The sequence below is a fragment of the Schistocerca gregaria genome, chromosome 6 (assembly GCF_023897955.1).
Source record: "Schistocerca gregaria isolate iqSchGreg1 chromosome 6, iqSchGreg1.2, whole genome shotgun sequence".
Taxonomy (NCBI): domain Eukaryota; kingdom Metazoa; phylum Arthropoda; class Insecta; order Orthoptera; family Acrididae; genus Schistocerca; species Schistocerca gregaria.
This window is the reverse complement of record NC_064925.1, coordinates 563385214-563412855: the sequence shown is the minus strand read 5'-3', so window position 1 is coordinate 563412855 and position 27642 is coordinate 563385214. Positions and strand designations below refer to the sequence as shown.

The window sequence follows — 27642 nt, the reverse complement described above, 5'->3', positions numbered from 1 at the left end:
GACCACATCAAGTTTTTTTTTTTTGCCTCAAATCTTGGATTCTGTCATATCCCCGAATGCTGACCAATCGTCCTAGGGCACCCAGTACGTACGTTGGTTCTGTTGACACATTCCACATCATAACGCGTCAGTAACTAACTGATTGGTACCAATTTCTCCCCTTCCTATTCAATGTTCGGATGGTACACGGGAAGAACTATTGAACGTACTCTTCTGTATGAGCCGGAATAATTTTGGCGTCGTGGTCATCAGGTATAGCTACCGTACAGCCAGCGAACACAAAATAGCATTAATTAACGTACGCACAAAAGCGTTTGAGCAATGTTTCTCCCTGCGCTCCATAACCGAATGGAAATGGAAGAAACCTTAATAATAGAAATGGCAAGTACCCTTTCAGAGCGGTTTGCATCATATAGCTATACTTATAACACTATTATCTAGAGCCATTATTTCATAGAAACACCTAATGGAGGGGTAAGTCACAGTGCAAAATTGAAGCGATACGATGGAAGTGACGCATCAGTCACAGAATGGGGAAGGACGCCTTGGCGGGAAGGAAAAATCTGGGTGTTACCTTATGGAACGCATACGACTTTTAAACATCTGCACTTGAAGCAGAATAAGGATTTTCGGCAATATATGACTTCTTGGAATACTCCTAATAACAGCAGTATGAAGTAGGAAAAGACGAGGAGAACAGCAGAATATTCATCAGACATCACTAAAAGGGAATGCTTCGGCCCTTGCTAAAGAACGTGTCAGCTGATGATCAGACGTACGTAGTTGAAATCCGCTGCACCAGTCGTCTTCAACCATAATTCGAAGCAAGTTGGCGATTATGAAAGTTCGTTTCCTGCAGCCTGTTGAGGACTTACATCAGAGGTTTCGAAACAGTGGTAGGTGCGTCGCTGTCGCTAACCTCTCATGATGACGAGTGGCAGTGCGACGTGCAGCTAGGAGACAACTATTACTCTGCAATGAACACGTCGCGTAATGTCTGTCGAGTGGCAGTGGCATTTCGAATGAACGTTTCTGTCAGTTTCCTACCCCTATTCGCCTGAATACGACGAACAGAAAACTCGATGTAGCGTTGATACAAGACGACGCTGCCACTCGGCTGATAATCTGAGTTTTCCTCAGTGAAATTTGCCGAGAAAATTTCTACTCTCATATCATACCCTATCTGGTTCAGACGGTAATAAGAAAGACGTAATTAGCAAACATATCATTTTACACAGTTCAGTCGTGGAAAGTCCTTGACAGTGTTCATTACTGTTTCAATATTATAACACAGCAGTGACGTCATGCGTCTTAGATACCGATTACAAAACTCTAGCGGTCAGCTCCGCGTTCCCTTCATAGCCGATCAGTTCTCGAGATAGCATCGGGAGCACTGCGTAATTGATCTGAGGCAAGTCCTGCAAGTTAGTATTGATCGTAGAACGTGACCTGACCTTACGTTCTCCTCTCATGGAAAACCGTTTGCTAGGGGCTTGCATTAGCATCTCATTTCCTATCCTCTCATATCTTTCCTCGCTCATTGCTGGTTTCTGGGACGGAGAGGGGGGGGAGTAGGTTTATGCAGAAAAGGTCCGGGACTGCACTCGGGTGGAATCGTCGCGGCGCGCTTTACGGAGTCGTTGAGTCCGGTGACGCCGTAGCTCTGGGCGTAATTAACGTCAGCGTATTCTGCATTAAGGTGGTCAGCATTAATCTGAGGCGAGAAGCGAGACGTCCGTTACGGGTGCCTTATAGGCAATAAAGGCGGCGCGGCTATGGCCGCTGCGAGGCCGGGCAGACCGCGGCGACACACCGCCTCGCCGCCTCCCACGACCAATTACCGCCTCTTACTCTCCGCTCTCCGGAGGAGCTGCAACCGGAGATCCGTCGGTGGCACAGTTACTGCGGCGAGCGTCGCCTGGGTGACCAGCTCCGGCACGCCGGTCTTTACACGCTTTGACTGCAACCGCCCGGTGAAGGAAATCTCTTTTCCCATGCACACAGAATCGGCGACGTGAAACTGTTTCCCAGAAGAGAATTAAGTGATGTTCGCGCGCCGTCAGCTGTTTCCAGAATTGGTTCCTACGTGTGATGATTTGGTATTTAAATAGAGATTTCGTTGATGACGAATGGAATCTGGCAACATTCGTTCTCCTCGGATCCTCTGTATTCGGATACGTTGATCGTGACGCTGCACGCCGAAATGGGACTCGTCTGAAAAAATGACGTGGTGCCACCGCTGTGTCTACTGTTGCCATTGGGGGACCACTATCTGCGCATCTCTCTCTGCTGCCGGGCCAACGGAAGCTGCGACAGTGGTTGCCAGGGTAACAGCCACTGCTGTTCCAGCCGTCGTCGCACTATCCAAGTGTATACTTGGGTTGCTCAAACAGGCCCATTTCTGCCTCAATGGACGTGATGCGACTGGAAGATCCTGTAGGGCTGAGCGAACAAGGTTTCTGTCCTCTCGGGCGCTAGTCGCGTGGAACAGACAAGATCCTACATGGCGTTGAGTAAGCCCTCCTGAACCCTTCAATTCCCTATTTGTATGGCAATCGTGGGTTCCAACCAATGTAAACAGCAATGCAGGGTGTGTCAGAAATGGTGTGACAAACTTAGACGGGCTGTAGAAGGTGACATGAGGAACAAATCGACGATAGGAACCCGTGCCTGGAAACGTCATCCAACGACGCTACTGAGCGTCGGAGTGATATACGCCAGCGCCTGCCACTAAGCAACCCCTTCGGCAGCAAACGCTACTTTGTACGCTGACGAACCGTGGACAGAATGCCTCCCAATGTTGTTTGCTATTCAGTTATCGCGACTGGTTGCTACGATCGAGAGCGGAGAAGATGGAGGCGGCTGCTGCGCAGACAGGCCTTGTCTCCTGTGAGTGATACACTCTGTTACTATGGTTTCGGAGATGGTTTTTTTCTGCTGCTTATTTTTCTCCTGTACACTGAAAAACATTCTAGATTTTAGGGGGTTCCAGGAGAAAAATAAACTGTGGGGGGACACCTACGTCCGAAGCCGTCATCCTCTCCCGGAACACATTCATAGGACACGGGGCTTTTCTACGCAGGACTTAGCTCCATGTTCTCCATCTTCGATTGCGGCAATCAGTTGCGACCACTCAATAACAAACAACACTGAAAGTCGTTCCGTCAACGGTCCATCATCTGCAAAGTCACGTTTGCTGCCAAAGGGGTGGTCTAATGGCAAGCGCCCGCGCATATGACTTCGAGATTTTGTAGTGTCACTGGTCGCTAGATGTCGTTTACGGACACGGGTTCCTGTCCTCGAATTGTTCCTGAAGGGTACCCTCTACATACACTCAGAGTTTGTCGCACTATTTCTGGGACACCCGGTATTGTTGAACGATAAACCAGTCTCAATAGAACACGATCCTGCCACTGTTGTGTTCCGACCTGTCCTGCTTTGTAGTTCTTACACGAGATATAAAACGATTTTCCCACAAACACGCAATATTCAAGTGAGTAACGTGCTGCTTAATGTTTTCTTGTACAGGGCGAATCAAAACTGCACAGAGGACCTATCAGACGTTGTCCAGGTTAGCTTCGGTGTAGCTTGATATAAGGGCCCATGGTCTCTGGCAGCTCCTTATAGTTGCTGCATTTCGTTGCGTTTGTTGACCAACTATCTTTGTATGCGTATTGCACTGAAAATAGTGCACAACAGTGCAAGTATGTTTCCGTTTCCTTTCAGTTATCGTATTTTATTTCGAAACAGTAGTACCCATCTTCGCAAGCTTGTAGTCAGTTCTGGTCGGTTCCATCTTTGTCTTTTTTTTCGGCAGTGTCAGTTGTACGTAAACAATGATACACAGCTGAATGGATAGGTACGAAGCTTGTGTAAGTTGAGGGAAGGCAGTGGAACAGCACGACAACGGCGTTACGCCGAGTTCTTCCCACACTGACAGCAAACGCATCACGTCTGAGGGTTGTTGCATTATGCTGTGTTGTGTGGTGTACGTTTTGGTTATTGCATATTACAAGCTTCTACATTGTTGTGAAGATATTTTAACAGCAAAAAGGGCCAGTGCAGCAACAAACCCAATAAATCGTAATTACATTATTACTCTGTAAAGAGCCGCCAGAGATCGTGGATGCCTAATGCCAAAACACTCCGAAGATATGCGTTAACTATCTCTTAAAATTTATCGCTGGAGTTATGGTTCACCCTGCATTCGTAATTTACTTTCTTCAGTGTCTATAACGGTGGTAAACTGCAATGTTGCCTGTTACGTAAATGTGATAAGTCACAATTTATTCAGTTCCACCTTTTAGCGCGCTTAAAGGCAATTTAAAACTCTTCAGAAAATCTGCGAGGCGAAGTGATGGCTGCAGCACTAACTGCAAGCATTCTACCAGTACGAGCATATGAATAAATTTACTGTACAGTTTCCACATTAATGCCAGTAACTTAAGGTCTTATCTTTTAGTTGGCAGCCTGAAATCGAAAGCTACATAGGACACCGTTCGTGTAACAAATTTTACTATGCAGGTTAGACTGTGTACTGCAGACCACATTCACCTGCTCGACAAATATTACAGAGAACGTGTCAGCGTTATTGTTTCAGTAGCCGCAGAGTCTCCTGTGGAATCGAGCTTAATGCGATGCTGAAATTAAAATAGCGTTTTCGCAGTGCGCAACGCGTCTTTACTGATGTACTGTCCATATACCTCATTAAGCCCGGAGTTTATGTGCAGCCGAGTGCATAGCTTAAAGGCGGAGGGAGACGTCGCGGGCTCAGTTAAGTCGCAACCCAAACATTGGTTTCTTTGTACGAGGGAAGCAGGAATGCGTCAGACGCGCGGGAGCTCTCGCCGCTGCCTCGCGGGATCGTATCTGCTTAATTTCCGCCGTAAAGCGGCCGCGCCGAAGAACGCGAGCCGGCGGCTGAGTTACGAGCGTTTAATACCACGGCTCCAACTTTATTGCACCGGTTGATGACGAACAAGCAAAAGCATAGTTCAAGGGAACTCCATTACGGGCGCCGTTCGCGGATCTTAAATCAAAAATGTTGAAAAGGCGCGCGCGATAAGGGAGACATCGAAGGGGAGGGGAACTGGCACAGCGAGGCCCGCGCGCTCACCGCAGATACCATCTGCGGCAGGCAGGCAGGCAGGCGCCGCGCCGCTCACGCTCAGCCGGTTTCGTCACCCCAGCCGGCAAACTGCCGGGTGGCGACGCCAGTGGTCGGCCGAGGGTAGCTGTCGTCCTCGTCCGAAGAAAACACTTTACCGTGTGAGCGCACCGCCAAGTTCCGCGAGTCTTTCCCAGCTGCGAAGAACCGGAGGCGAAACGCAGGTCGCGCTTCTAGATGAAGAGATGTAATGGCTCGTCTTCTTGCTGTCGTGCAGTAATAGGGATGCGAAGGGCTCCAGGTTTCAAGCCAAAGGGAGCAGTATAGCGAACAGCTAGGCGACGAAAAGGTTTGGACAGTGCTAGCCTATGCAGTGTTCGCGGAACATCGAGCAGTGTTTTCATTTCGAGACTCAGGGCTGCGCAACCCCGACTAGTGTCAAGGTATTTCGGTCCTAACCAGCTGTGTCAACTTGCCGACGTCCGTCTGCTACGGGATCCCAAAGTCACGCCGTAAGCTCAAATATTATAATATTCCTGGAGAGAAACAAGGTTCTCTTACAGAATCTGCACGAATTCTCGAAACACCACTCGCGTGAAACGCAGCTTGCTTTATTCAAGTAAGGCGTCCTGCAAAAAGTAGAAACTGGGGAACAGGTAGATGCCGACTTCCAATTTTTCCACATCGTCAACTACCAATCAACATCCGACATGCGGAGTATCTTCGTAAACACGAAGTTCACTCCAAAAGAAATGCACACTATTTTTTTAAAAATCCATCTTTTATTCTACATGTTTGAAAGTTTTACAGTGTGTAGATACATCCTTTAGAAACAATATTTTCATTTCTCCACATAATTTCTATCCCTCTCAACTGCCTTACGCCATCTTGGAACCAGCGCCTCTATACCCGCACGGTAAAATTCTGGACCAACCTGCTGGAGCCACTGTTTGGCAGCGTGCACAAGGGAATCATCATCTTCAAACCTTGTTCCACGAAGAGAGTCTTTCAGTTTCCCAAACAGATAACAGTCACATGGAGCCAGGTCAGCACTGTAAGGCGGGAGTTTCAGTGTTGTCCATCAGAGTTTTGTGATCGATTCCGTGGTTTTTTGACTGACATGTGGCCGTGCATTGTCGTGCAACAGGAAAAAAATTTCCTGCTTTTACCGATGTGGTCGAACACGACTCAGTCGAGCTAGAAGACGCTGGTACCAGAACATTGTACTGCACGGCGAATGTTGCGCATAAACGAAAGTAGCATCAGGTCCGTCTCACTGTTAACATACGACTAACACTGCCGGGAAAAAGGGCAAAACACAATCGAACAAGTTCTAGGACGAAAGGTGAATAGGACAGCAAAAAAGTGTGAGTTAATGGAACAAGTTCGTATCCAAACAAGACAGACAGTCCGTACCTTCGATACTGCTCTGTTGCACACTTGTTTCGAGTGCAATACTGGTACAAAGACAAACGTGCGTAACAAGTCTTAATTAACGATTCTGTTACGAGTCACCCGGAGTCCGTAGGATCGTTACATCAAAATACCGTACTAAGAAAATACCCACCGACAACGTCCGAATTTTTGTCGGCGCAGTTCAGGTGAACCCTGTATAGCGATCTGACGCGACCTAAAGGCCGATAATATTTTATTCGGTGATATCGCCGCGAGACCATCCATTTATACAGGGTGTTACAAAAAGGTACGGCCAAACTTTCAGGAAACATTCCTCACACACAAATAAAGAAAATATGTTATGTGGACACGTGTCCGGAAACGCTAATTTTCCATGTTGGAGCTCAATTTATTGCTTCTCTTCAAATCATATTAATCATGGAATGGAAACACACAGCAACAGAACGTACCAGCGTGACTTCAAAGACTTTGTTACAGGAAATGTTCAAAACGTCCTGCGTTAGCGAGGATACATGCATCCACCCTCCGTCGCATGGAATCCCTGATGCGCTGGTGCAGCCCTGGAGAATGGCGTATTGTATCACAGCCGTCCACAATACGATCACGAAGAGTCTCTACATTTGGTACCGGGGTTGCGTAGACAAGAACTTTCAAATGCCCCCATAAATGAAAGTCAAGAGGGTTGAGGTCAGGAGAGCGTGGAGGCCATGGAATTGGTCCGCTTCTACCAATACATCGGTCACCGAATCTGTTGTTGAGAAGCGTACGAACACTTCGGCTGAAATGTGCAGGAGCTCCATCGTGCATGAACCACATGTTGTGTAGTACCTGTAAAGGCACATGTTCTAGCAGCACAGGTAGAGTATCCAGTATGAAATCACGATAACGTGCTCCATTGAGCATAGGTGGAAGAACATTGGGCCCAATCAAGACATCACCAAGAATGCTTGGCCAAACGTTCACAGAAAATCTGTGTTGATGACGAGATTGCACAATTGCGTGCGGATTCTCGTCAGCCCACACATGTTGATTGTGAAAATTTACAATTTGATCTCGTTGGAATGAAGCCTCATCCGTAAAGAGAACATTTGCACTGAATTGAGGATTGACACATTGTTGGACGAACCATTCGCAAAAGTGTACGGAAACAACTGGTTCTCCCGTAGCTCTCTCCATACAGTGACGTGGTCAACGTTACCTTGAACAGCAGCAACTTATCTGACGCTGACATTAGGGTTATCGTCAACTGCGCGGAGAATTGCCTCGTCCATTGCAGGTGTCCTCGTCGTTCTAGGTTTTCCCCAGTCGCGAGTCATAGGCTGGAATGTTCCGTGCTCCCTAAGACACCGATCAATTGCTTCGAACGTCTTCCTGTCGGGACACCTTAGTTCTGGAAATCTGTCTCGATACAAACGTGCCGCGCCACGGCTATTGCCCCGTGCTAATCCGTAAATCACATGGGCATCTGCCAACACCGCATTTGTAAACATTGCACTGACTGCAAAACCACGTTCGTGATGAACACTAACCTGTTGATTCTTCGTGCTGATGTGCTTGATGCTAGTACTGTAGAGTAATGAGTCGCATGTCAACAGAAGCACCCAAGTCAACATTACCTTCCTTCAATGGGGCCAACTGGCGGTGTATCGAGGAAGTACAGTACATACTGACGAAACTAAAATGAGTTCTAACATGGAAAAGAAGCGTTTCCGGACACATGTCCACGTAACATCTTTTCTTTATTTGTGTGTGAGGAATGTTTCCTGAAAGTTTGGCCGTACCTTTTTGTAACACCTTGTATAGCGTAGAGGACGTTTCGTATAGCTTCAAAAATGTGTTATCGGTGTGCCAAAACAGTGTTAACTCGTTAGAAGAGGAGGGACTAGAGCAAATTCCGAGGCACGGACACTGCGAACAGTGCGTGAGCCCACGACGCGGCTGGGAGAGGTGTGCACTCACCTGCACGACCTCGGTGCCGGGGGCGGCGTTCTCGACGACGGAGGCGTAGTAGGAGGCGTTGTGGAAGCGCAGGCTGGGCGGCTCTGCGGCGGCGGCGGCGGCGGCGCCGTGGGCGTCGGCGACGCGCACCTCCACTAGCCCGGCGCTGGAGCGCGGCGGGTTGCCCTTGTCGCGGGCCAGCACGTGCAGCTGCAGCAGGCGGCCCGCGTCGCCCGCCAGGCTGTCGGCCGCCGTCACCACGCCCGTATTGGGGTTCACGCGGAACTTGGCCGGCGGCGCGCCCGCGAACCTGCGCACCACACCGCACACATTCTCACTCACACTGCACGGCCTGCCCCGTCTAATCCTGAGCTGCCTGTTCCCGTATACCGCACATCTGTCCTCTCTTAAGTCTCTGTAACTTCATACCAGGGTACGACTTAAACTAATGTATACTCTCAATTGTCAAAACAAACACTAGTATAACATTTCCAGTGCTACGGCACCTGTATGGCCACGCTCCGAAAGCCAATAACTAAAAGCAGAAAAAGAAAAAAAAAGGCTGCTCCGTGCTCAATGGATCTTTCGTGTACACAAAAACAAGCTTGTCACACGAAAATATTCACTACGTCAACGAGACTAGGAAATCCCATTCCTTATTTAAACCGAGACATCAAGTAGTTATTTGCTTGTTTCATCCTCATCAACAAAAACACGACAATATCTGCGTACAAAAACACTGCTGGAACCAACGCTACGTAACAAAAACGTTCCTTTAGAACTTCTGATATCCATGAGAGGCACAACCGTGACAGAACTATTCTACCTGCCACGGGACATATATTAGACAGGCGATTGCCCTCACACTTCATATGGAAGGTAATAATTCCACTTGCAAAGAAAAAGGCGCTCATAGCGGTGAATATACTCTGTGCCCAGTGTGCCCTTCGTTCTCCTGTATACTTCGACGTCTACAAATGGAATTGCACCATTCTTTTCTACTTAGAGATTGCACTGTATCTTCCCGTAAGTTATGGTTGCGAAATAATGATAAGAATTATTTACAGGAGGATGGAAAACCTGGTGGATGCTGACCCCTGGGAAGGTTTCGTTCCGGAGAAATGTGGGAACATCCGAGACAATACTGGCCCTAAGATTTATCTTAGAAGATAGGTCAGAGAAACGCAACTCGCGTTCATAGCATTTATAGACTCAGAGAAAGGTTTAGACAATGTCAACTGCCATAAATTCTTTGAAATTCTGAAGGCAGCAGAAGTATAATACAGTGAGCGAGAGGTTATTTATAAATTGTACAGAAAGAAGAAGGCACGAAAAGGATGTAGTAGTTGAGAAGGTAGTGACACTGGGATGTAGCCTGCCCTCGATATTATTCAGTCTATAGACTATTCAGCAAAACATTTGGAGACAGAATTATATTTCAGGGACAAGGAATAAAAATTTGAGCTTTACCGATGGCACTGTAATTCTGTAAAAGATAGAAAATGATTATAAGAGTAGTTGAACGGTACGGAGAGTGTCTTAAGACGACGATATTAAAAGAAAAAAAGGCGAAACAAGGTTAACGAAATGTAGTCGAATTAAATCGGGCGATGCTGAGAGAATTAGGATAGGACATGAGATAATAAATATAGTAGATGAGTTTTGCTATTTAGGTAGTAACGTAACCCAGTTCTGCAATTTTCTCATGTTGATGAAGTGAAACAGGACTTGAGGAAAAATATAGGCATTGACGAAATCCCAGAATGAAATAGGTTGCTAGTTGTAGTGTCGTATGTACTGTAGAACGCGGCTGTGCAGTGCAAGTCGGTTCTGCAGGTTCCTCACAACCATGTAGTGTAATGAGACGTAAAGCTGGATGTGGAGAGTGATGGTCCCACAATGAAGCAGGCTGCCGCTAGCACTTTTTGTTTCAACAGTACGAAGTTGTGCAGTGGGAGGTGGTTGTGCACACTCCTCACGACAATACAGCCCAACGTGGGCAGGAGAAAGTGGCGACAGTGAGGGATCGCCAGTCGGCTGTCGACGCAGCGGCACGTACCCGAAGACGACCTCTCCGTTGGCCCCGGCGTCGGCGTCCTCGGCGGTGAGGCGGACGACGACGTGCCCCGGCTGCGTGTAGGCGGGCACGACGGCCGTGAAGGGGTGGCTGGTGAAGCTGGGCGCGTTGTCGTTGACGTCGCTCACCGACACGGTGACGGGCACGCGGGTGGAGCGCGCGTCGTAGCGGCCGCCGTCGGTCGCCACCACTTGGAAGCTGTACGAGCGCTGGCGCTCGTAGTCGAACCACCTGCGGCACCCACCACACACCCGGCTCACACTCTGCCCTGCTCTCGCGGCCCCTGCCGAGCCACTGTGCACGAGTGGCGAAGCCAGCTCAGTAGTTGCAACGTAACGCGGGTTTCAAGCTCTACTGTATATCACTTATTTTAGGAAGGCCAGCATTAAAACAATAAAGTAGTGATTCTGTGTTTTGGGGGGCTAGTAGGTAGTACGAATTCATTAGAATGGAAGTACGTGTGTGACGATGTTGAGAAGATACGAGAACAGTTACCGAACGAATTAAGACGAGCTCTGCTAGGAACGTAACGGGTCAGCATAGCCCATATGCAAGTGCAGTAGAGACTTTGAAAGAATTTAAATGTGAATCTCTGAAAGACAGGGACATTGTGCTCCGGAGATCCTTTGCGATAAATTTAGGCCGGCCGGAGTGGCCGTGCGGTTCTAGGAGCTTCGGTCCGGAACCGCGCGACTACTACGGTCGCAGGTTCGAATCCTGCCTCGGGCATGGATGTGTGTGATGTCCTTAGGTTAGTTAGGTTTAAGTAGTTCTAAGTTCTAGGGAACTGATGACCTGAGATGTTAAGTCCCATAGCGCTCAGAGCCATTTGAAGTCATAGTTAAGTCGCATAGTGCTCAGAGCCATTTGAACCATTTGATAAATTTAGAGAATCGGTATTCGAGGAAAATCATTTACCAATTCTGCTATCTCCGTCGTAGGAATGGCGAGAGTGAAAGGGATTAGAGAGCATATCGACGCATACAGATTCTCATACCTCAGTATACGAATGGAGTAACATGCAAATCGCTAACGTTCCTAATAAGTACCCTCCACCATATACTGTAGGATGACTTCCACAGTGTATACAGAGGACGAAGAAAACAAGAGTTGAACAAGAGCTCTCGTCTCATTACAAAGACATATGCGTTCAGTAAGATACTCACAGTCAAGTGATGCCCGAGCTACAAATAGCAAACACCTGACAGTCAGGACTGTTTCGTTACTTCGTCTGAGATGTCTTCGCTGGGAGGAAGCATAATACACGTTTTCTTTATGGGATGGCTAATTGGCGCCGGTGTAGAACAGCTAAATCTAGTCAATCAATTAGTTTAGACGATTTTCAGATGTCCTATTCCAATGTGTCCTCCCCAGTAGCAGAGCACTGAGCGTCTCCCACTCCCTCCCTCTCGCCCTCTCTCTCTCTCTCTCTCTCTCTCTCTCTCTCTCTCAATGTGGAGGAACCGACTTCAGATCGCAGTACTTGACACGGATTTTACTTCGTGGGGGGCCTGGAACACAGTCCTCATAGGCACGTGAGAGGATACTTAAGTGGGAAGCAGCGGCTCCAAGGTCCGGCATTCTGACAACAGCCGCGAGAGCCGTGAGTTGGCCGCAGTGCCCCTCCGTATCACACCTAAACGACGCCGTTTGGCAGAGAATGATATGGCGAGCGGTCAGCGTCGCCTCATCCTCTGGTCTTGATCGCGGAAATCTTAATTACACTGAACGGTACTCAAAAAAGTTAGGCCAATTAATTCAAAATGAGAGGCTGGTAAATAAAGCAGTAGTGGAAGGTCGGACAGTGTCGGGGCAGCGGATTGTATCTGATAAGAGCTCTAGTGCTAGGTGGGGCACCTAAAGCGCCGCTGTAGTGAGAATTACGGAGGAAAGCGATTTAGAATCAAAACAGCTGTGCGTGTCATCTACTTCTAATGAGTTTTCCAGTGCACGGACTCAACAGAGGACTGTTGTGTTTTGTTTGGAGGTGAGTAATATTATAATTTTACTGCGTTTTTAATCCAATACCTGTTATTCTCGATATTGTAGGTTATGACATTGTAATAACAAGTTATGATAATGGCGACGTTAATCTACACAGAGGTGCAGTCAGGTTGTATCGCAAAAAGCAAGTTTCGGGCTGTACCGGAAAAACACATATAATTTTTGCTGCCTTAACCTTTAAGAAGCAGATACAGAGAAGTCACGACATAAATGTAATGAAAATAACATAAAGGAAGTAGTAGAAAAAGTCACATTTCTCCAAATTACAATCGGGGGAGCGAGTGAGAAATATACTGTTCCAAGAAATACTGTATAGTATCGTAGGCTAGTGAGAACATCCACTACAGGAAACAACGTCTTACGACCAATGCAGCCTACGAAAAAGACTGGATTAATCCCAAATTTATGAGGGTTGCGCTCACGACAATTGCGCCCCAGACACATCTGAACAGTCTTAACTATCCGTGTTACAAATGTTTTACTAAAGGCTACAGTTATATTTTGATTGAGGCGTATTCTGTTCAAAACTAATTAAATAACTTCATTATGAATTTCGCTTATTTTTTTCACTTCCCCCTACGTGGAAACTTAGCACTAACATACATTAGTTATACTTACTTTAATATTTCATTTACTTACTTCAGTATCAGTAGTTATTTACGGTCCAATTAAAACTTTTCCTACAAAGAATGACTTCTTACGTATAACAATTTCATGTACGATACAGCCCACCAAAAATTTAAATGACCAAAATGCAACGGATGAAAAAAATACTGAAACACCAAACGGCATATATTCTTGCGACACAGTGTTTTATAATTCTAACAAGAATGAGAAGAATGTTGAAATACTATCTTCAGAAAAAAAATTATAATTATTTCGTACCCGATCTATTACTCACAAAAAATAAATAACGAAAATTTGCCGAAAGTGGGTGTACGTTGCTCAATGGCACCGCTGCTAGGTAACACAACTACAAGTAAAGAAGACAACTATGTAAATAAATGAAAATCAGGAAAACATCTGGAGGAGTAAGGTGTCTGAAGTTTAATGTTCACAGACGAACGTTTTTATTTCAGAGCAGGGAGTGGTAGAATTTTTCTTATTTTCTCATCCGACGTACCGGCTGTATTTTAAGGAAAGGCAAGAAAGTATACGATGGAACGTTGACTCTAATCTTGTTTCGCGAGTTTCACGGCACATCCACGAATCGAGTCAGAACGGCAGCGGAAACAGCACAGTGCGAGGCGTCGTCAGTGAGAAGTGCGCTCAGTACCTTTAATCGCAGGCCCCCTGTCGGCCACCGACAGCAGGGAGCGGGCGCCCGCGGGTGGTGTGTGGAGAGAGCGGCGGGCGGAAAGCGGTCGCGCCCGCCAGCTGGGCCGGGGTGACAGCGGCGGCGCGCCGGGCACTGCACTGCACTGGCCACGACGTTTACGAGCGCCGGTGTGCGCGTCGCTCGTAAATTTCGCGGCGCGAGGAAGTGATTCACTGCCGACCGCAACCCGGCACGCATTTACGCGGGAGGATGCACCGTCTTAACTCGCGACCGCTTTACTTTTTCCCTTGTCAGGCAGCTTTCGCTCAGCGGCGCGAAGCTAACGCGCCGCAATGATAATAAAATCAATGTAGCGCACCGCGGCAGACAACCTAGCGCCGGTGCTGCAAATAAAGAGGAGAAGCGCGATTCGCTTCAGTTGGCCTCCCCCTCTATCCGGTGCATCCTGAGGAGGGGATGAAGACGGCACCCATTCGTCAAGAAACAACGACAATGACGGCAGTAGAAGAGTCGGTCAAGGTGTGTTAGGCTACGTATCTTCTCGTGGCTGGTCCCGTGTGCTAGTCCCGTTCACTGTTCTGTTCGCCAGAGGCTGGTCTACATCTACATCTATATCTACATCCATACTCCGCAAGCCACCTGACGGTGTGTGGCGGAGGGTACCTTGAGTACCTCTATCGGTTCTCCCTTCTATTCCAGTCTCGCTTTGTTCGTGGAAAGAAAGACTGTCGGTATGCCTCTGTGTGGGCTCTAATCTCTCTCATTTTATCTTCACGGTCTCTTCGCTAGATATACGTAGGAGGGAGCGATACACTGCTTGACTCCTCAGTGAATGTATGTTCTCGAAACTTCAACAAAAGCCCGTACCGAGCTACGGAGCGTCTCTCCTGCAAAGTCTTCCACTGGAGTTTATCTGCCATGTCCGCAACGCTTTCGCGATCACTAAATGATCCTGTAACGAAACGCGCTGCTCTCCGTTGGATCTTCTCTATCTCTTCTATCAACCCTATCTGATACTGATCCCACACTGCTGAGCAATATTCAAGCTGTGGGCGAACAAGTGTACAGTAACCTACTTCCTTTGTTTTCGGATTCCATTTCCTTAAGATTCTTCCTATGAATCTCAGTCTGGCATCTGCTTTACCGACGATCAACTTTATACGATCATTCCATTTTAAATCACTCCTCATGCCTGCTCCCAGATAATTTTATGGAATTAACTGCTTCCAGTTGCTGACCTGCTATATTGTAGCTAAATGATAAGCGATCTTTCTTTCTGTGTATTCGCAGCACATTACACTTGTCTACAATGAGATGTAGTTGCCATTCCCTGTACCATGCATCAATTCGTTGCAGATCCTCCTGCATTCATCCACATTAAGGTCGGAGGAAGGAGCAGGGAAACCACCTCCTCTAGGACCTTGTCTAGTATGGCGGTGCGGGCCTGCCGCATCGTCCCCTACGCTCCTCGGAGTATGGGACCTCATCACTATTCCGCTTCCGTTCCTGAAGGCCTAAAAGTTTTCATTTTGTGAGGCGGTTTGGAGCTCACGAAATCAAGTAGTCGGCCGGCAGAGCTCTTGAGGTGGAGAATCGTGTCTTCAGAAGTTGAGAGTAGGTGATCTTTCGCGATCAGACAAGAGATTTGTTGAAGTACAGAAAATGAAGACATTCCGTTAGCGCCTTCCCGCACGCGGGCGTGATTCCTAGTCGAACCGTTGCGGCTTTCTATGGGAGTGTTGGCACCCAGCGAGTGTGCCCTCTGCGGTGGAGGTGTGTTTTCATAATCGAATTCAGAAGTCGGGAGAAGGTGATTCTTCGTTCTCGCTTCCCACGCCCGGGTTCCCGGGTTCGATTCCCGACGGGGTCAGCGATTTTCTCTGCCTCGTGATGACTGGGCGTTGTGTGATGTCCTTAGGTTAGTTAGGTTTAAGAAGGTCTAAGTTCTAGGGGACTGATGACCATAATGTTAACTCCCATAGTGCTCAGAGCCATTTGAACCATTTTTTTTTAATTCTCCGTGATCGGCAGAGCTATTTCTGTTAGTACGGAAGACTGAGAGATTCTAAAAGTGCTCACCCACGCGCTGCCGTATGTTCCGGGTGGAGCTACTCCGCTTTCCTGGGCGACTGCTGGCGTTCAGCGAGTGCGCAGACGCTCCGTGGGCATTAGGGTGTGGAGGCGAATAGTTAACCGGTCGGCGGTGTTTACTGAACGAGGTGGACTTCGCGAGTGACGCCACTACATAATATTCATTCCCATGGAAATTTGATTGCAGTGTTTTTGTGTGTCTCTTGACCTACTGTTTTTGTGCTATATTTCTGTCTTGTTGTTGTGAATATTACAGGCTGCAGCTGCTAGTAGGCATCAAGCAGTCGGATGCCGGTATCTTTCTGTAAGTGGTTGGGTTGCTAAACGCTCTTTAATTGCTGGCTGGATACTGAGTTTAACCGTGTCTTGCGGTGGAAAGCGAAGCTGGCGATCCTTATTTCGACTGATTTCATACGCCTGTAGTACTGCGGAGAACTAATCCGGCTCCGACCATAAACGTTTACGATCAGACTGTGGAGCAGTTCGTCAGGTAATTTGTATCGCGCGCCGAAGGTCGCCAAGAGAGTGTAAACTCTGCCCGTAGCCGCAAAGATGAATTTGCGCGGCGCAACGGAAGCCATGAGACAGGAAAGAGAGGAAAGTCTCTGATGTATTACTTCATAGCTTCCTTAGGTTTGCATGCATCTTTTTTTTTTTTTTAAACTGAAGTGACCATTCTCTCTGTCTTACCCGCTGAGTTAAGGATGAAACAGAAATAACTGCTACATTCTGAAGAACTCATGAAATAAAACGAAATATTAAACGACTGATATGATTGGCATCTAGCTGTTTTTGAAAATTCATGATTTTTGCTGAAGTTGCTCCCTAAGGATACATTCTCCCTCGAGAGAAATAGGATATAGAAAAGCTAAATTAGTCTTTATATCGATGGCCCTAGAATTGGACTCTGCGCCGTACTAGCTTTAAAGAGGTACGAGATTTTAGTGCGGTCTACGTGTGTGAGACAAGCAGCAGTTTTTTTTTTCTTATTGTTATTTCTAGACTCACGGTACTGGAGCGCGAATCAAAGAAATATCAACGAAACGAGAACCTAAAATATGAATATTGTGCGTTACTTTGTGAAACAAGTAGCTTGGAGGATGTGAGAAATGTGTCGTAGTCAACTAAAGCTCCAAGTGCATTCTTCGGTGTGTGGTGCCGATTATTGTCTGTTCGCAGCTTTTGGTTCTCCACGCTCTAGTCAGAATTTTGAAATACTGCTACCTCCCTTTACTTCTGCTCCTTTACGCAATCCTTCTTCTTTGAAATTAGACTTAATGTTAAATAAAGCAAACTGGGCCAACTGTCCCGCAGTACGAGCTTCATAACAAACATCGACACAACTCCGCGATCTTTGCGTTCCGTGGTTAGATGTAAGCAGTTCGGTTAGCTGAGCTTTTTAAGTAGGAAAATAGTAACTGAGTCTATATAGTCTCTTAAGATGTCTGAAGAGTCATATGAAGTTGGCACCCGACTTTCGAGAGATATAGATTTTTCACAGTTCTTGGTAGATATGCTATAGTTCTAGAATTCACTGTAAAAAAAACTTGAATAAAACCGCATTATTTCTAGAAAAAATTATCGTCACAATTTTGAATAGCTCCAGAAGAGCTCCACATAAAACCTTAAGTAAATAGAATGCTGCTATCACCCACGACGTAAAATTCTTCCAAGCCGAGGAGACTGCATTTTTATGAGTGTTATGGTTCAGTTACACTTGAGCGACAACTGCAGAGGAGCACTGACTGAACGAACATAATCATATAGTTCAATCGAGCGTATGTTTCTCAGCGACGTGTTCTTTGTTATCCGATTGTTACGTACTTTTTGCCTTAAGGGTATGTCATCCAAATATTCGCCTTTTCTTTTCATAGTTTCATGATGTTCTTTTGTTTGATAAATGCTCTGTAGCTAGGGTGTGGTCATGATCGTCTTGCAAAGCTGAAAATAAGTTTTCGCTGCCTCTGATAAATAAATTAAAAGAGAACCGCGAATTCCTGTCACGAAATCTCCGCAGTACTTCAGATTCTAGAATGCTACACCTGAAAATAGTATGTTACCGTGACCATTAAAAACGCTGCAAAATCTACCTCTGCTACAATATTAGTTTGAATGGTTAATTTAAGTTAGAGAACGAAACACTAAGTAACCGTTGCGCAGATGGCCAACCGGTTGGGAGTCGGTCAGTTCTCCTACCTGTGGACAAAGTTTTCTGAGTTCAAAAGTGTTTTTTTTTGTATGTTATTTGAGTCCGTCATTATTGCACAATAAATGTCATTAGGTTTTCTATAGAATTGTTGGGGGGGGGGGGGGATTCAGAAATATGATCATAATTTTTATTCGCAAATAAATTTTATGCAAGATTAAAAAGTCTTCCAGAGTACTGTTGTTTTCTTCGCGAAATTGTGCAGAACTATCCAAAATTTGTAGAGTGAACTCTAGAACCGTAGCACGTCCATCAAAATGTCCGAACAACACGCATATTTTTCGAAAGTCATGTGCGTACTTCACCAAAGTTGTGTCGAGCCTTAGGATATGGACAGTAAGGCACAGAAAGATGCCTTAGGCGACGGTCTAACATCCACATAATAACTCTTACCAATAGTGCAAATACGGCCTGTGAGAACACTGTAAGACTAAACAAGAAGAACTAACCACTGTCTTACAGGTGGCGAGTGCCATTATTCGACGCACTGTCGTCGCAGTAGCGCGATATAATACATCTCGCTCGCATCGGCGGTGGCTCCGCGTCAGAGATACTGCGGAATCCGGCGTGTCCCCGATAGTTTCGAGTACTCGCCGGCCCACACACAAGTGACTGCGCCGATGTCAGATAACGCTTCAAGGTGGAGGCAAACGAGTCAGTAGGAAAATGGCATTCTGGCGCGGTGTGTCTGCGATGTTAGACAGCGGCGCATCGGCGATGCAGCGATTATGCTGATAAAACAAGCGATGGGGCGGCCGGCCGGCCGGTTAATGGTGGCACTTGGCCGCCGTCGCGCGCGTAAAAAGAGCAGCAGCGATAGGGGCAGCAGGGGCCAAGTGTGACGGCGCCTAACAAGTGTCTGCCGTATTGAGGGGGCGGGCTTTCGGCTGAGTAACGAGCCGCGGCCGGGCCGGGGCGGGGTGGAGCGGGGGAGGCGAACTCTGACCCCGGCCGCCAGCGGCTCCGCGAGATGGCGGGCCGCGATGGCGGGGGCGGCGGAGCACCGGCGGAGGCAGATAGGACGCGAGATAGCCGCTTGTCAGCGCCCGGACGCCGCCGCCGCCTGTCCGTCAAGGCGCGCCGTGGGCCGCATACGTGCGGCCGCGAGCCGCCGGCAAAAACTGTTTACTCTAGTTGGAACTGGCGCAGCCGGCCCCACTGAATCGGATTAAGAGAGAGACGCGACCGAGCGCTCGCTGCGGCTACCGGCAGACGCTTTTGACGCCCGCCTGTGGCGTACCGGCGCACCTGCGAGCCGCCGGTCCTGTGAAAGCGCGCCGGGCTCGGCGTGACGGCGACTCAGGTGCCTCGGCAGTGGCGTGGCAGGCGGGGAGGCGGTGCGTGGCGTCTCGTCGACGGAGATGTTCCTCGCGGCGGGACACTGACTCGGCTCGAGGAGCTGGGCGTGGCCAGGCCGGGCGAACCACTCTAGCGTTTGTACGATGTGAGTGGTGCGACAACGGGTGCCCATCAGACGCGAGTGTGATCCATTCTGTTGCAGTTCATTCTGTCACGGTTGACGATTTTGGAGGAAGAGACCAAATTGCGAGGTCATCGCTCTCATCAGATTAGGGAAGGATGGGGAAGGAAGTCGGCCGTGCCCTTTCAAAGGAACCGTCCCGACATTTGCCTGAAGCGATTTAGGGAAATCGCGGAAAACCTAAATCGGGATGGCCGGACGCGCGATTGAACCGTCGTCCTCCCGAATGCGAGTCCAGTGTGCCGACCATTGCGCCACCTCCCTCGGGCTGTCACAGTGATCTTTCCGTTCTTTACTACGTAACGTTTCAAAAACATCCCTCCGATTTCTCAAGACTACATGAATGGAGATAGAAACTTGGAGTAAATTTTACCAACGTCCCTTCTTCGAATCCTCCTTGACAACGATCTAGTGACACACAGTCAGCAAGGATTAAGAAAATACCGTTCTTCGCAACACAACTAGCGCTCTGTTCTCTTGAAGTTATCCGGCCGCGGTGGCCGAGCGGTTCTAGGCGCCTCACTCCGGAACCGCGCGACCACTACGGTCACAGGTTCGAATCCTGCCTCGGGCATGGATATGTGTCATGTCCTTAGGTTTGTTAGGTTTAAGTAGATCTAAGTTCTAGGGGACTGATAACTACAGATGTTAAGTCCCACAGTGCTCAGAACCATTTGAACCATTTTTTTTTTCTTGATGTTACGAGTGCTACAGACAGCAGATCTCAAATTTATTTCATATTTCTGAATATGCAGAAGGCTTTCCGTACCTTTCCCGACAAGTGGCCTCTACCGATACTGCATGCTTAAGGAGCACCCCCTCAGTTGTACGACTGGTTCGTGACCTCTGGCAAGAAAGTTCACTATTCGTAGTAGCTGTCTTAAAATCATCGAATAAAGCAGGAGTGAAATCTGTCATTCCTCAAGGAGGTAAAAAGGATCTCTGTTGTTTCTAATCTATATAAATGGTTAAAATGGCTCTGAGCACTATGGGACTTAACTTCTGAGGTCATCAGTCGCCTAGAACTTACAACTACTTAAACCTAACTAATCTAAGGACATCATACAAATCCATGCCCGAGGCAGGATTCGAAACTGCGACCGTAGCGGTCGCGCGGTTCCAGACTGTAGCGCGTAGAACCGCTCGGCAACATTGGGCGGCCGATATAAGTGATTTAGGAAACAATCTCAGCAGCCGTCTTGGGCTGTTTGCCGACGATGCTGCAATTTACCACCTAGTAAAGACATCAAGATCGCAAAATGTGTGGTGCAAAAAACGGCAACTGATTCTAAATAGTGTAAAATGTGAGGTTCTCCGCGTGTGTACCAAAAGGAATCTATTAAATTTAGGTTACACGATAAATCACACAAATCTGAAGCCTCTCAATTCAAGTATATACCTAGGAATAACAATTAGGAACAACTTAAATCACGTAGATAAGGCTATGGGTAAGGCGAACCGAAGACTGCGTTTTATTGGCAGGACGCAGATGAAGCAGCAAATTCACTACGCTTGGCGATTAGCTGCTGGATTATTCCAGCTCGGCATGTATATTTACCAAATACGGTTGACGCAGGACATCGGAAAAGTTGAAAAAGGGCAGCGCACTTCGTATTGTTGATAAATAGGAGAGAGGGTGGCACGGACGTGACATGCGAGTTGGGGCGGCAATCATTAAAACAAGGGCGATTTTCGTTACTGCAAAATCTTTTCACGAAATTTCAATCACAAGCTTCCTCCACCGAATGGGAAAATATTTTGTTGGTGCCCACTACACTGGAAGAAATGGCAGTTGTAATGCAAGGACAGGAATCAGAGCTCGCACGGAACGATTTAAGTGTTGCGTTTTTCCCGCGTGCACTGTTAGAGAGTGGGACGGTGGAGAGATAAGTTCAAAGTGGCTCGATGAACACTCTGGTTAGAACTTAACTACGAATTACAGAGTAGCGACGTAGATGTAGATGTGTCATGAAAGGGCATGCGAGCGAACAAGCTACCTAGCTGCACCTGGGAGACCACTGTCAGCAACCGGCAACTTGCAAGTAGCGAGTTTCAATGGTACGGCACTTCTTATCACCTCTCCTTTACGTTCAACATTTTCAAAACAGTCGCACACTTTTGTGGTGCTCCGAACTGCTTTATGTATTACACATCGAACAATGCCTGATTTACACGTGAAGGGCATTGCCAGGTATAAATTAGAGCAAAGTGTACCATATTGTTTCTTAGCAGTGTATGTTAGAAGCTGTCCAACCTTAAGATATCCACACCAAATCAAAATCGTTCGGCAAGTACCAGATAACAAGGGAATTACATAATACGGAGCTAGACTGCACTAGCAGTGGTCTTGGGTTCGACTCCTCATACATAACACAGCCGCCGGTTCGCAGTCTAGTTCGTGAATATGTTGATTAACAGAATCTAAAACGCTCTGAAACTATCTGTTTGTGAAACCGAAAAGAAGCGGTACGAGAGGCACTAACCTAGGTCTACTGTCCACTGGCTGCCTAAAACAGCAACCGCGACTGAAATAGGAGAAGAGAATTAATTTCCAGTGATGTGTGTGTTCCTCATCTGAAAGAGCTGCAAAATGGCAGCAGAGCCGGCGGTTATGTTGACAAGGGGTACTGTAGCCGTGACGCGGAGAGGGCTGTGCGGGGATCACGGAAACCCCATCTCTCGCCTTCGTGAGGCAAGCTCCCGACAGACGCGACACAAAAGGAGGATGCGCGCCTCTGAATGACGCCGGTGTAAAAGTAAAATGAGCGCCTAATTGTTCATTGTCAATATGCAGCCGGCGTACAATGAGCATTGTCCGAGGGCGCGCCTGCCGCCCACGCCACCAGCAGCAGGGGAGCGACCCCTTGCTCCTCCTGCCGGGGTGACCGCGCTCTGACGGAAGGAGTCACGTCACTCTGGCTGTCCTCAAAGCAGAGTGGCTTCCGTCCTTTACAGGCCGAGTTCTAGGTGACGATGCGAAACTGCACCATTCAGAAAGCGATGTACGTTCAGCAGGTCTATGTATGTCTCGCGATACATAATGTACAGGGACGTTAGGGAGGTCAACAAGACGCTGGTCTTCACGTCAACAGTGTAGATCGAGATGTGGTTATATGGCGAGCCATACTAGAAGAATGCTCCCCATATGTCAAAGACTGCCAGCGAAGGTCGTTGCTGTGCAGAATCGGGAAGCAGACCTACAGAGGACGCCTGTGCCAGCCTATGCTGTGTGTAGAGTTTCTCAGTCACTGCACACCTACAGCTCCGGCTAGTGCAGGAGTCAGCTCGTCGGTAGCAGGGCAGCGTTTAACTGTGCACGCGACACAGCCGAACACTTCCTGCAAGAGGGGTGAGTCGCAGGTGGGGTACATTCGGACGTCCGCAGCCATCTGCGTGGAGAAAGCCGGAGATCTGTTTTCAATTCTTAAATGGGTGCGAGTCGAGCTGCTCTGTTACTGGCCTCCGTGTCAGCTGTAATCCCTCTAATTTTACAGTCGTGGTATTTTCGCGAGTTTTATGTAGGAGAATGCAAAACATGCTGTTTGAATCTTCTAGGAACGTACGTTGCCGGGATTTTAACACACAGTGTTGCACAACGCCTCACTTGCAGTGACTGCCTCCGGAGTTCTATGGGTATCTCCATGCTTTCTGTGTCGAAAAGTTTCTCTTTTCCTTTGCATATGCAACTCGTGAGCAGCCTCGTGGGGCTTAAGACTTACTCCGCTGCGTATTTATATAAACTGGGAGCTGTAACGGTTTTATATGATTCGCCAACGGTACGGCCGAAGTTTATTTTACTCCGGGAAAAGTATAAATGTGGCGGTATGTAGAGGAGAGTGCGCTAGCGATCCTTGCAAACCGAACTCTGTATTACGAATGAGGAGCAGCCCGGCCTTAGCAGACACTCAGAGGGAAGAGCGCAGCGGGCTCGGCGGCCGCGGGCCCACGCACGGCGCACGTCGCCGCACGCACGGCCGTGGTAATCGGCCTCGCAGGTACGGGCGGGTGCCAGGCTCGCCAATTAAGATATTCACGTGGCGCGGCAGATTCGGTGCGATGGTATCTGTCGGGGCCGGCCGTTAAGCCGGCGCGGGTCACCGGGACCTGTGGAAACGGCCGCAGATGCCCGGCCGCCGATACACCGCCACCAGATAGCTGGCTGGCAGGCTGCGGCCGCAATTACCGCCGACCGGGGTGGTCCGCGAGGCCCCGCGTTGACACTGTGACTCCCTCAGGCCACGCCACGCGCACCGACACATCACCGTTAACGAGGGACAAAGAAGCACAGAAGAGTGTGGTCGGATTAAGTCACCTCATACCGAGGGGCATACACTGCCGGAAAAACAGTACTGCACCTGGAAAGGCGGCGTCGATATTGGTCCACTGGCGACAGATCCCACCTGGGGGATACTGGTATCAAAGACAGTTTAGTGGTGTAGTTACCAGAGCGCCGTCTGTGTCTACCTTTCAGCACAGAATGCTCACAGCTCAGTGTAGTGAAATGTGTGAAGGAAAGAGGCAACAATGCCTTGGAGAGGCGTTCGTGCTTCCTCCTGCCAACCGAGCGAGTTAGAAAGGGGGCAAACTGGGGCCTTCCGAGTGGCGCGACGGAACTGTCAACAGAAGCTGGAGGTGCTGCGCCAGCACTCTCACATCTTTCTTTTCCGTGTAGAAACAAGTTTCCTGAAAGATGAAAACGGAAAAGGAAGTGTAATGCTGAAGATACAGAAGAGAACATGTTGGTGCAGATGTGATTTGAACGAGTTCTCTCTATGTGTACATTCTAAATATATTCTACGGTGTGCTGAACATATTGTTGTTGTTGTGGTCTTCAGTCCTGAGACTGGTTTGATGCAGCTCTCGATGCTACTCTATCCTGTGCAAGCTTCTTCATGTCCCAGTACTTATTGCAACCTACATCCTTCTGAAGCTGCTTAGTGTATTCATCTCTTGGTCTCCCTCTACGATTTTTACCAACCGATCCCTTCTTCTGGTCAAGTTGTGCCACAAACTTCTCTTCACCCCAATCCTATTCAATACCTCATCATTAGTTATGTGATCTACCCATCTAATCTTCAGCATTCTTCTGTAGCACCAAATTTCGAAAGCTTCTATTCTCTTCCTGTCCAAACTATGTATCGTCCATGTTTTACTTCCATACATGGCTACACTCCATACAAATACTTTCAGAAACGACTTCCTGACACTTAAATCTATACTCGATGTTAACAAATTTCTCTTCTTCAGAAACGCTTTCCTTGCCATTGCCAGTCTACATTTTATATCCTCTCTACTTCTACCATCATCAGTTATTTTGCTCCCCGAATAGCAAAACTCCTTTACTGCTTTAAGGGTTTCATTTCCTAATCTAATTCCCTCAGCATCGCCCGACGTATTTCGTGTACATTCCATGATCCTCGTTTTGCTTTTGTTGATGTTCATCTTATATCCTCCTTTCACGACACTATCCATTCCGTGCAACTGCTGTTCCAAGTCCTTTGCTGTCTCTGACAGAATTACAATGTCATCGGCGAACCTCAAAGTTTTTATTTCTTCTTCCATGGACGTACTGGAGGTCCACGCAGTACAGACGCAAGCGAGCATCGTCCTACTGTAAGTGCAGCAGTGGCAGATCGTACAGCTACGAAGTACAGATAGGACAGCTTGTGACACCAGAAATGTCAGGACGAACTGTTGCGAACCGGTTCTAGCAGCGGGAATACGGGCACGCACACCTCTCGCCGACTTTCCTCTAACGCCACAGCATCGATATACACGGCTCTACTGGTGCCGTCAGAGGATGTCTCGGAAGATGGAATGGCGCGCCGTGGTCTTCAGTGATGAAAGCAGATTCTGCCTGCAGGCAAGCGAAGATCGTTCGCGCACATGACGTAAATGTATCTGGTGAGCGCTGTCTCGCACAGTGCATTCGTCCGAGACACAGTGGCTCAAAGCCAGGCCTCAACCTACAACTCTCGTTCACCTCTCTTTCTGGACGGGACGCTAATCAGCGTTCGGTACGAGAAGAATCTTGTTGTAACGGTTCTTTTATCGTTCTTGCAGCTGGGAGGTGATGTGCTGTTCCAACAGGATAATGTTCGCTCACATACTGCCCGTGAAGACGTGAAGCAACTTCCCTGGCCAGCGCTACCTACGGACCTGTCTGCAACCGAACACATGTGGGATACGATGGAACGAGAACTGACTCGTGCGACCCTTCAACCAGAACTCCTCTTACAGAAATACGTGGACAGTACGAGCAGGCGTGCAGCCCGTGGACGTTATACCATGTGCTAAGTTGGGCGTTTCCGCATGGGTCGATACGTTCTGCTACTGATCTGTAAATGCAATCATTTAATGTACTCCATATCTTGAGTGAACTGTAAGCTTCTAAAGGGTGTACTATTTATTTTAAAGCAGTGTATAAGGGGCCGATCAAAAAGTTTTCTTTTGACGGCGTTAGCCGGCCATTGTGGCCGAGGGGTTCTAGGCGCTACAATCTGGAACCGCACGACCGCTACGGTCGTGGGTTCGAATCCCGCCTCGGGCATGGATGTGTGTGATGTCCTTAGCTTAGTTAGGTTTAAGTAGTTGTAAGTTCTAGGGGACCGATGACCTCAGAAGTTAAGTCCCATAGCGCTCAGAGCCATTTGAACCATTTTGACGGCGTTGTTGCAGCTTATATGGAACGTAGCTCGACTCCAATTCCAGTTGATAAGCACCGACATGTTGACAAAGGATTAGCCACGTGCATACGGTAACTGCGGTAACGTGAACTTTGGCTATTCGTCTTAACACTGCCTGACAGAGTTGCTGGGTGTCTTCGTGAGGGATGTCATACAAAATTCTGTCCGATCAGTGCGTCAGAATGTCAAAACCGCGAGTTGATTGAAGGGTATTACCTACAATGTTCCAGAATTCTCATTTGGGGAGAGGTCCAGCAACTTGGCAGTTCGACGTAGGATTAGGCAAGGACAAAGACAAGCAGTAGTGTTCGAGCGGCCACTATCTTGGTGAAAAGTAAGTCCAGGATTGTTTACCACGAAGGGCAACGAAACGTGGCGCAGAATATCGTCGACGTACCTCTGTGATGAATGGTGGCGCGGATGACAGATAAAGGTGTCCTGCTATAAAAACAAATGTCAGCTCAGATCAACATTCCTGGGTGCCGTGCCGCACGGCGGTCGACATCCGGGTTGCGTTATTAGCGGGGCCTCCAAGCAGCTACAGATTTTGATGGTCTAATACGACAAGAGGACAGAATTTGGCACGATATCCTAAGGACGACGTGCAAAAACTCTGTCAGTTAATGTTAAGCCGAATATCTGTTTTCATATGGATTAGGGGTGGACCAGTTTGTGAAAGGCTCTTTCTCTTGATTAAATCATATACTTTTTTCTGAAATTGTAATCATATGTCTGCCTACACATGTATATCATGTCTACATATTGTCGTCCCATTCGCATATTTGCTTCGTGGTGAGTCGTTTTCTTTGTCTTAGAGTGTACATTTTAATTAACAATTGTCTTGATGGCATTTGGTGGAATTTTGGCAGTTTACCGGTTTCGACACTTTACGAGTCATCGTCAGCACTAGTACCCCATCTCGTTACCAAAATAAAGCGTCATTTGACCATTTAGCGCCAATCGTGGTCACTCAAAACCAATTGTAAGTGATCATGTTGTGCTCAGCTGACGTGTTATCTTCGTAAACTGTCTACATGCCCCCACATGCGATCTATAGAATTGTGAATAAAAAAGCAGAGACTCCGACACTGAGGTTTCCTGAGACAGAATTGTACCGGCGCAACCGAGCTCTTGTCCAAAATGGGGATGACCAATCTCCTTAGCCGGGGGATAATCGTTCCGTCCCGGCAACCCTGCAGCCCAATACCGAAGCCAAAGGAAATTACCGGGGACTTTCTGGGGGATGGGGAGGGAGGCACAGGGAGCGACCGAGAGGCGACTGTAAATCAGGGCGAGTGGCGCGATCTGCATACGAGTGCAGCGCCGCCGTCGACTTGCGAGGCGGCCCTGGAGCCGCG

At 48.0% G+C, this 27642-nt stretch overlaps 1 protein-coding gene across 1 annotated transcript in view; it reads right to left on the bottom strand.

Annotated features, from left to right (window-relative positions):
- Positions 1-27642, bottom strand: part of LOC126278940 (protein dachsous) — a 287615-nt gene that overhangs the window by 54354 nt on the left and 205619 nt on the right. The window contains exons 18-19 of the mRNA XM_049979218.1: positions 10521-10769; positions 8483-8771 (exon numbers count right to left, since the gene is read on the bottom strand). Coding sequence (XP_049835175.1) covers positions 8483-8771; positions 10521-10769 — 538 coding nt within the window. The remainder of the gene's footprint in view (positions 1-8482; positions 8772-10520; positions 10770-27642) is intronic.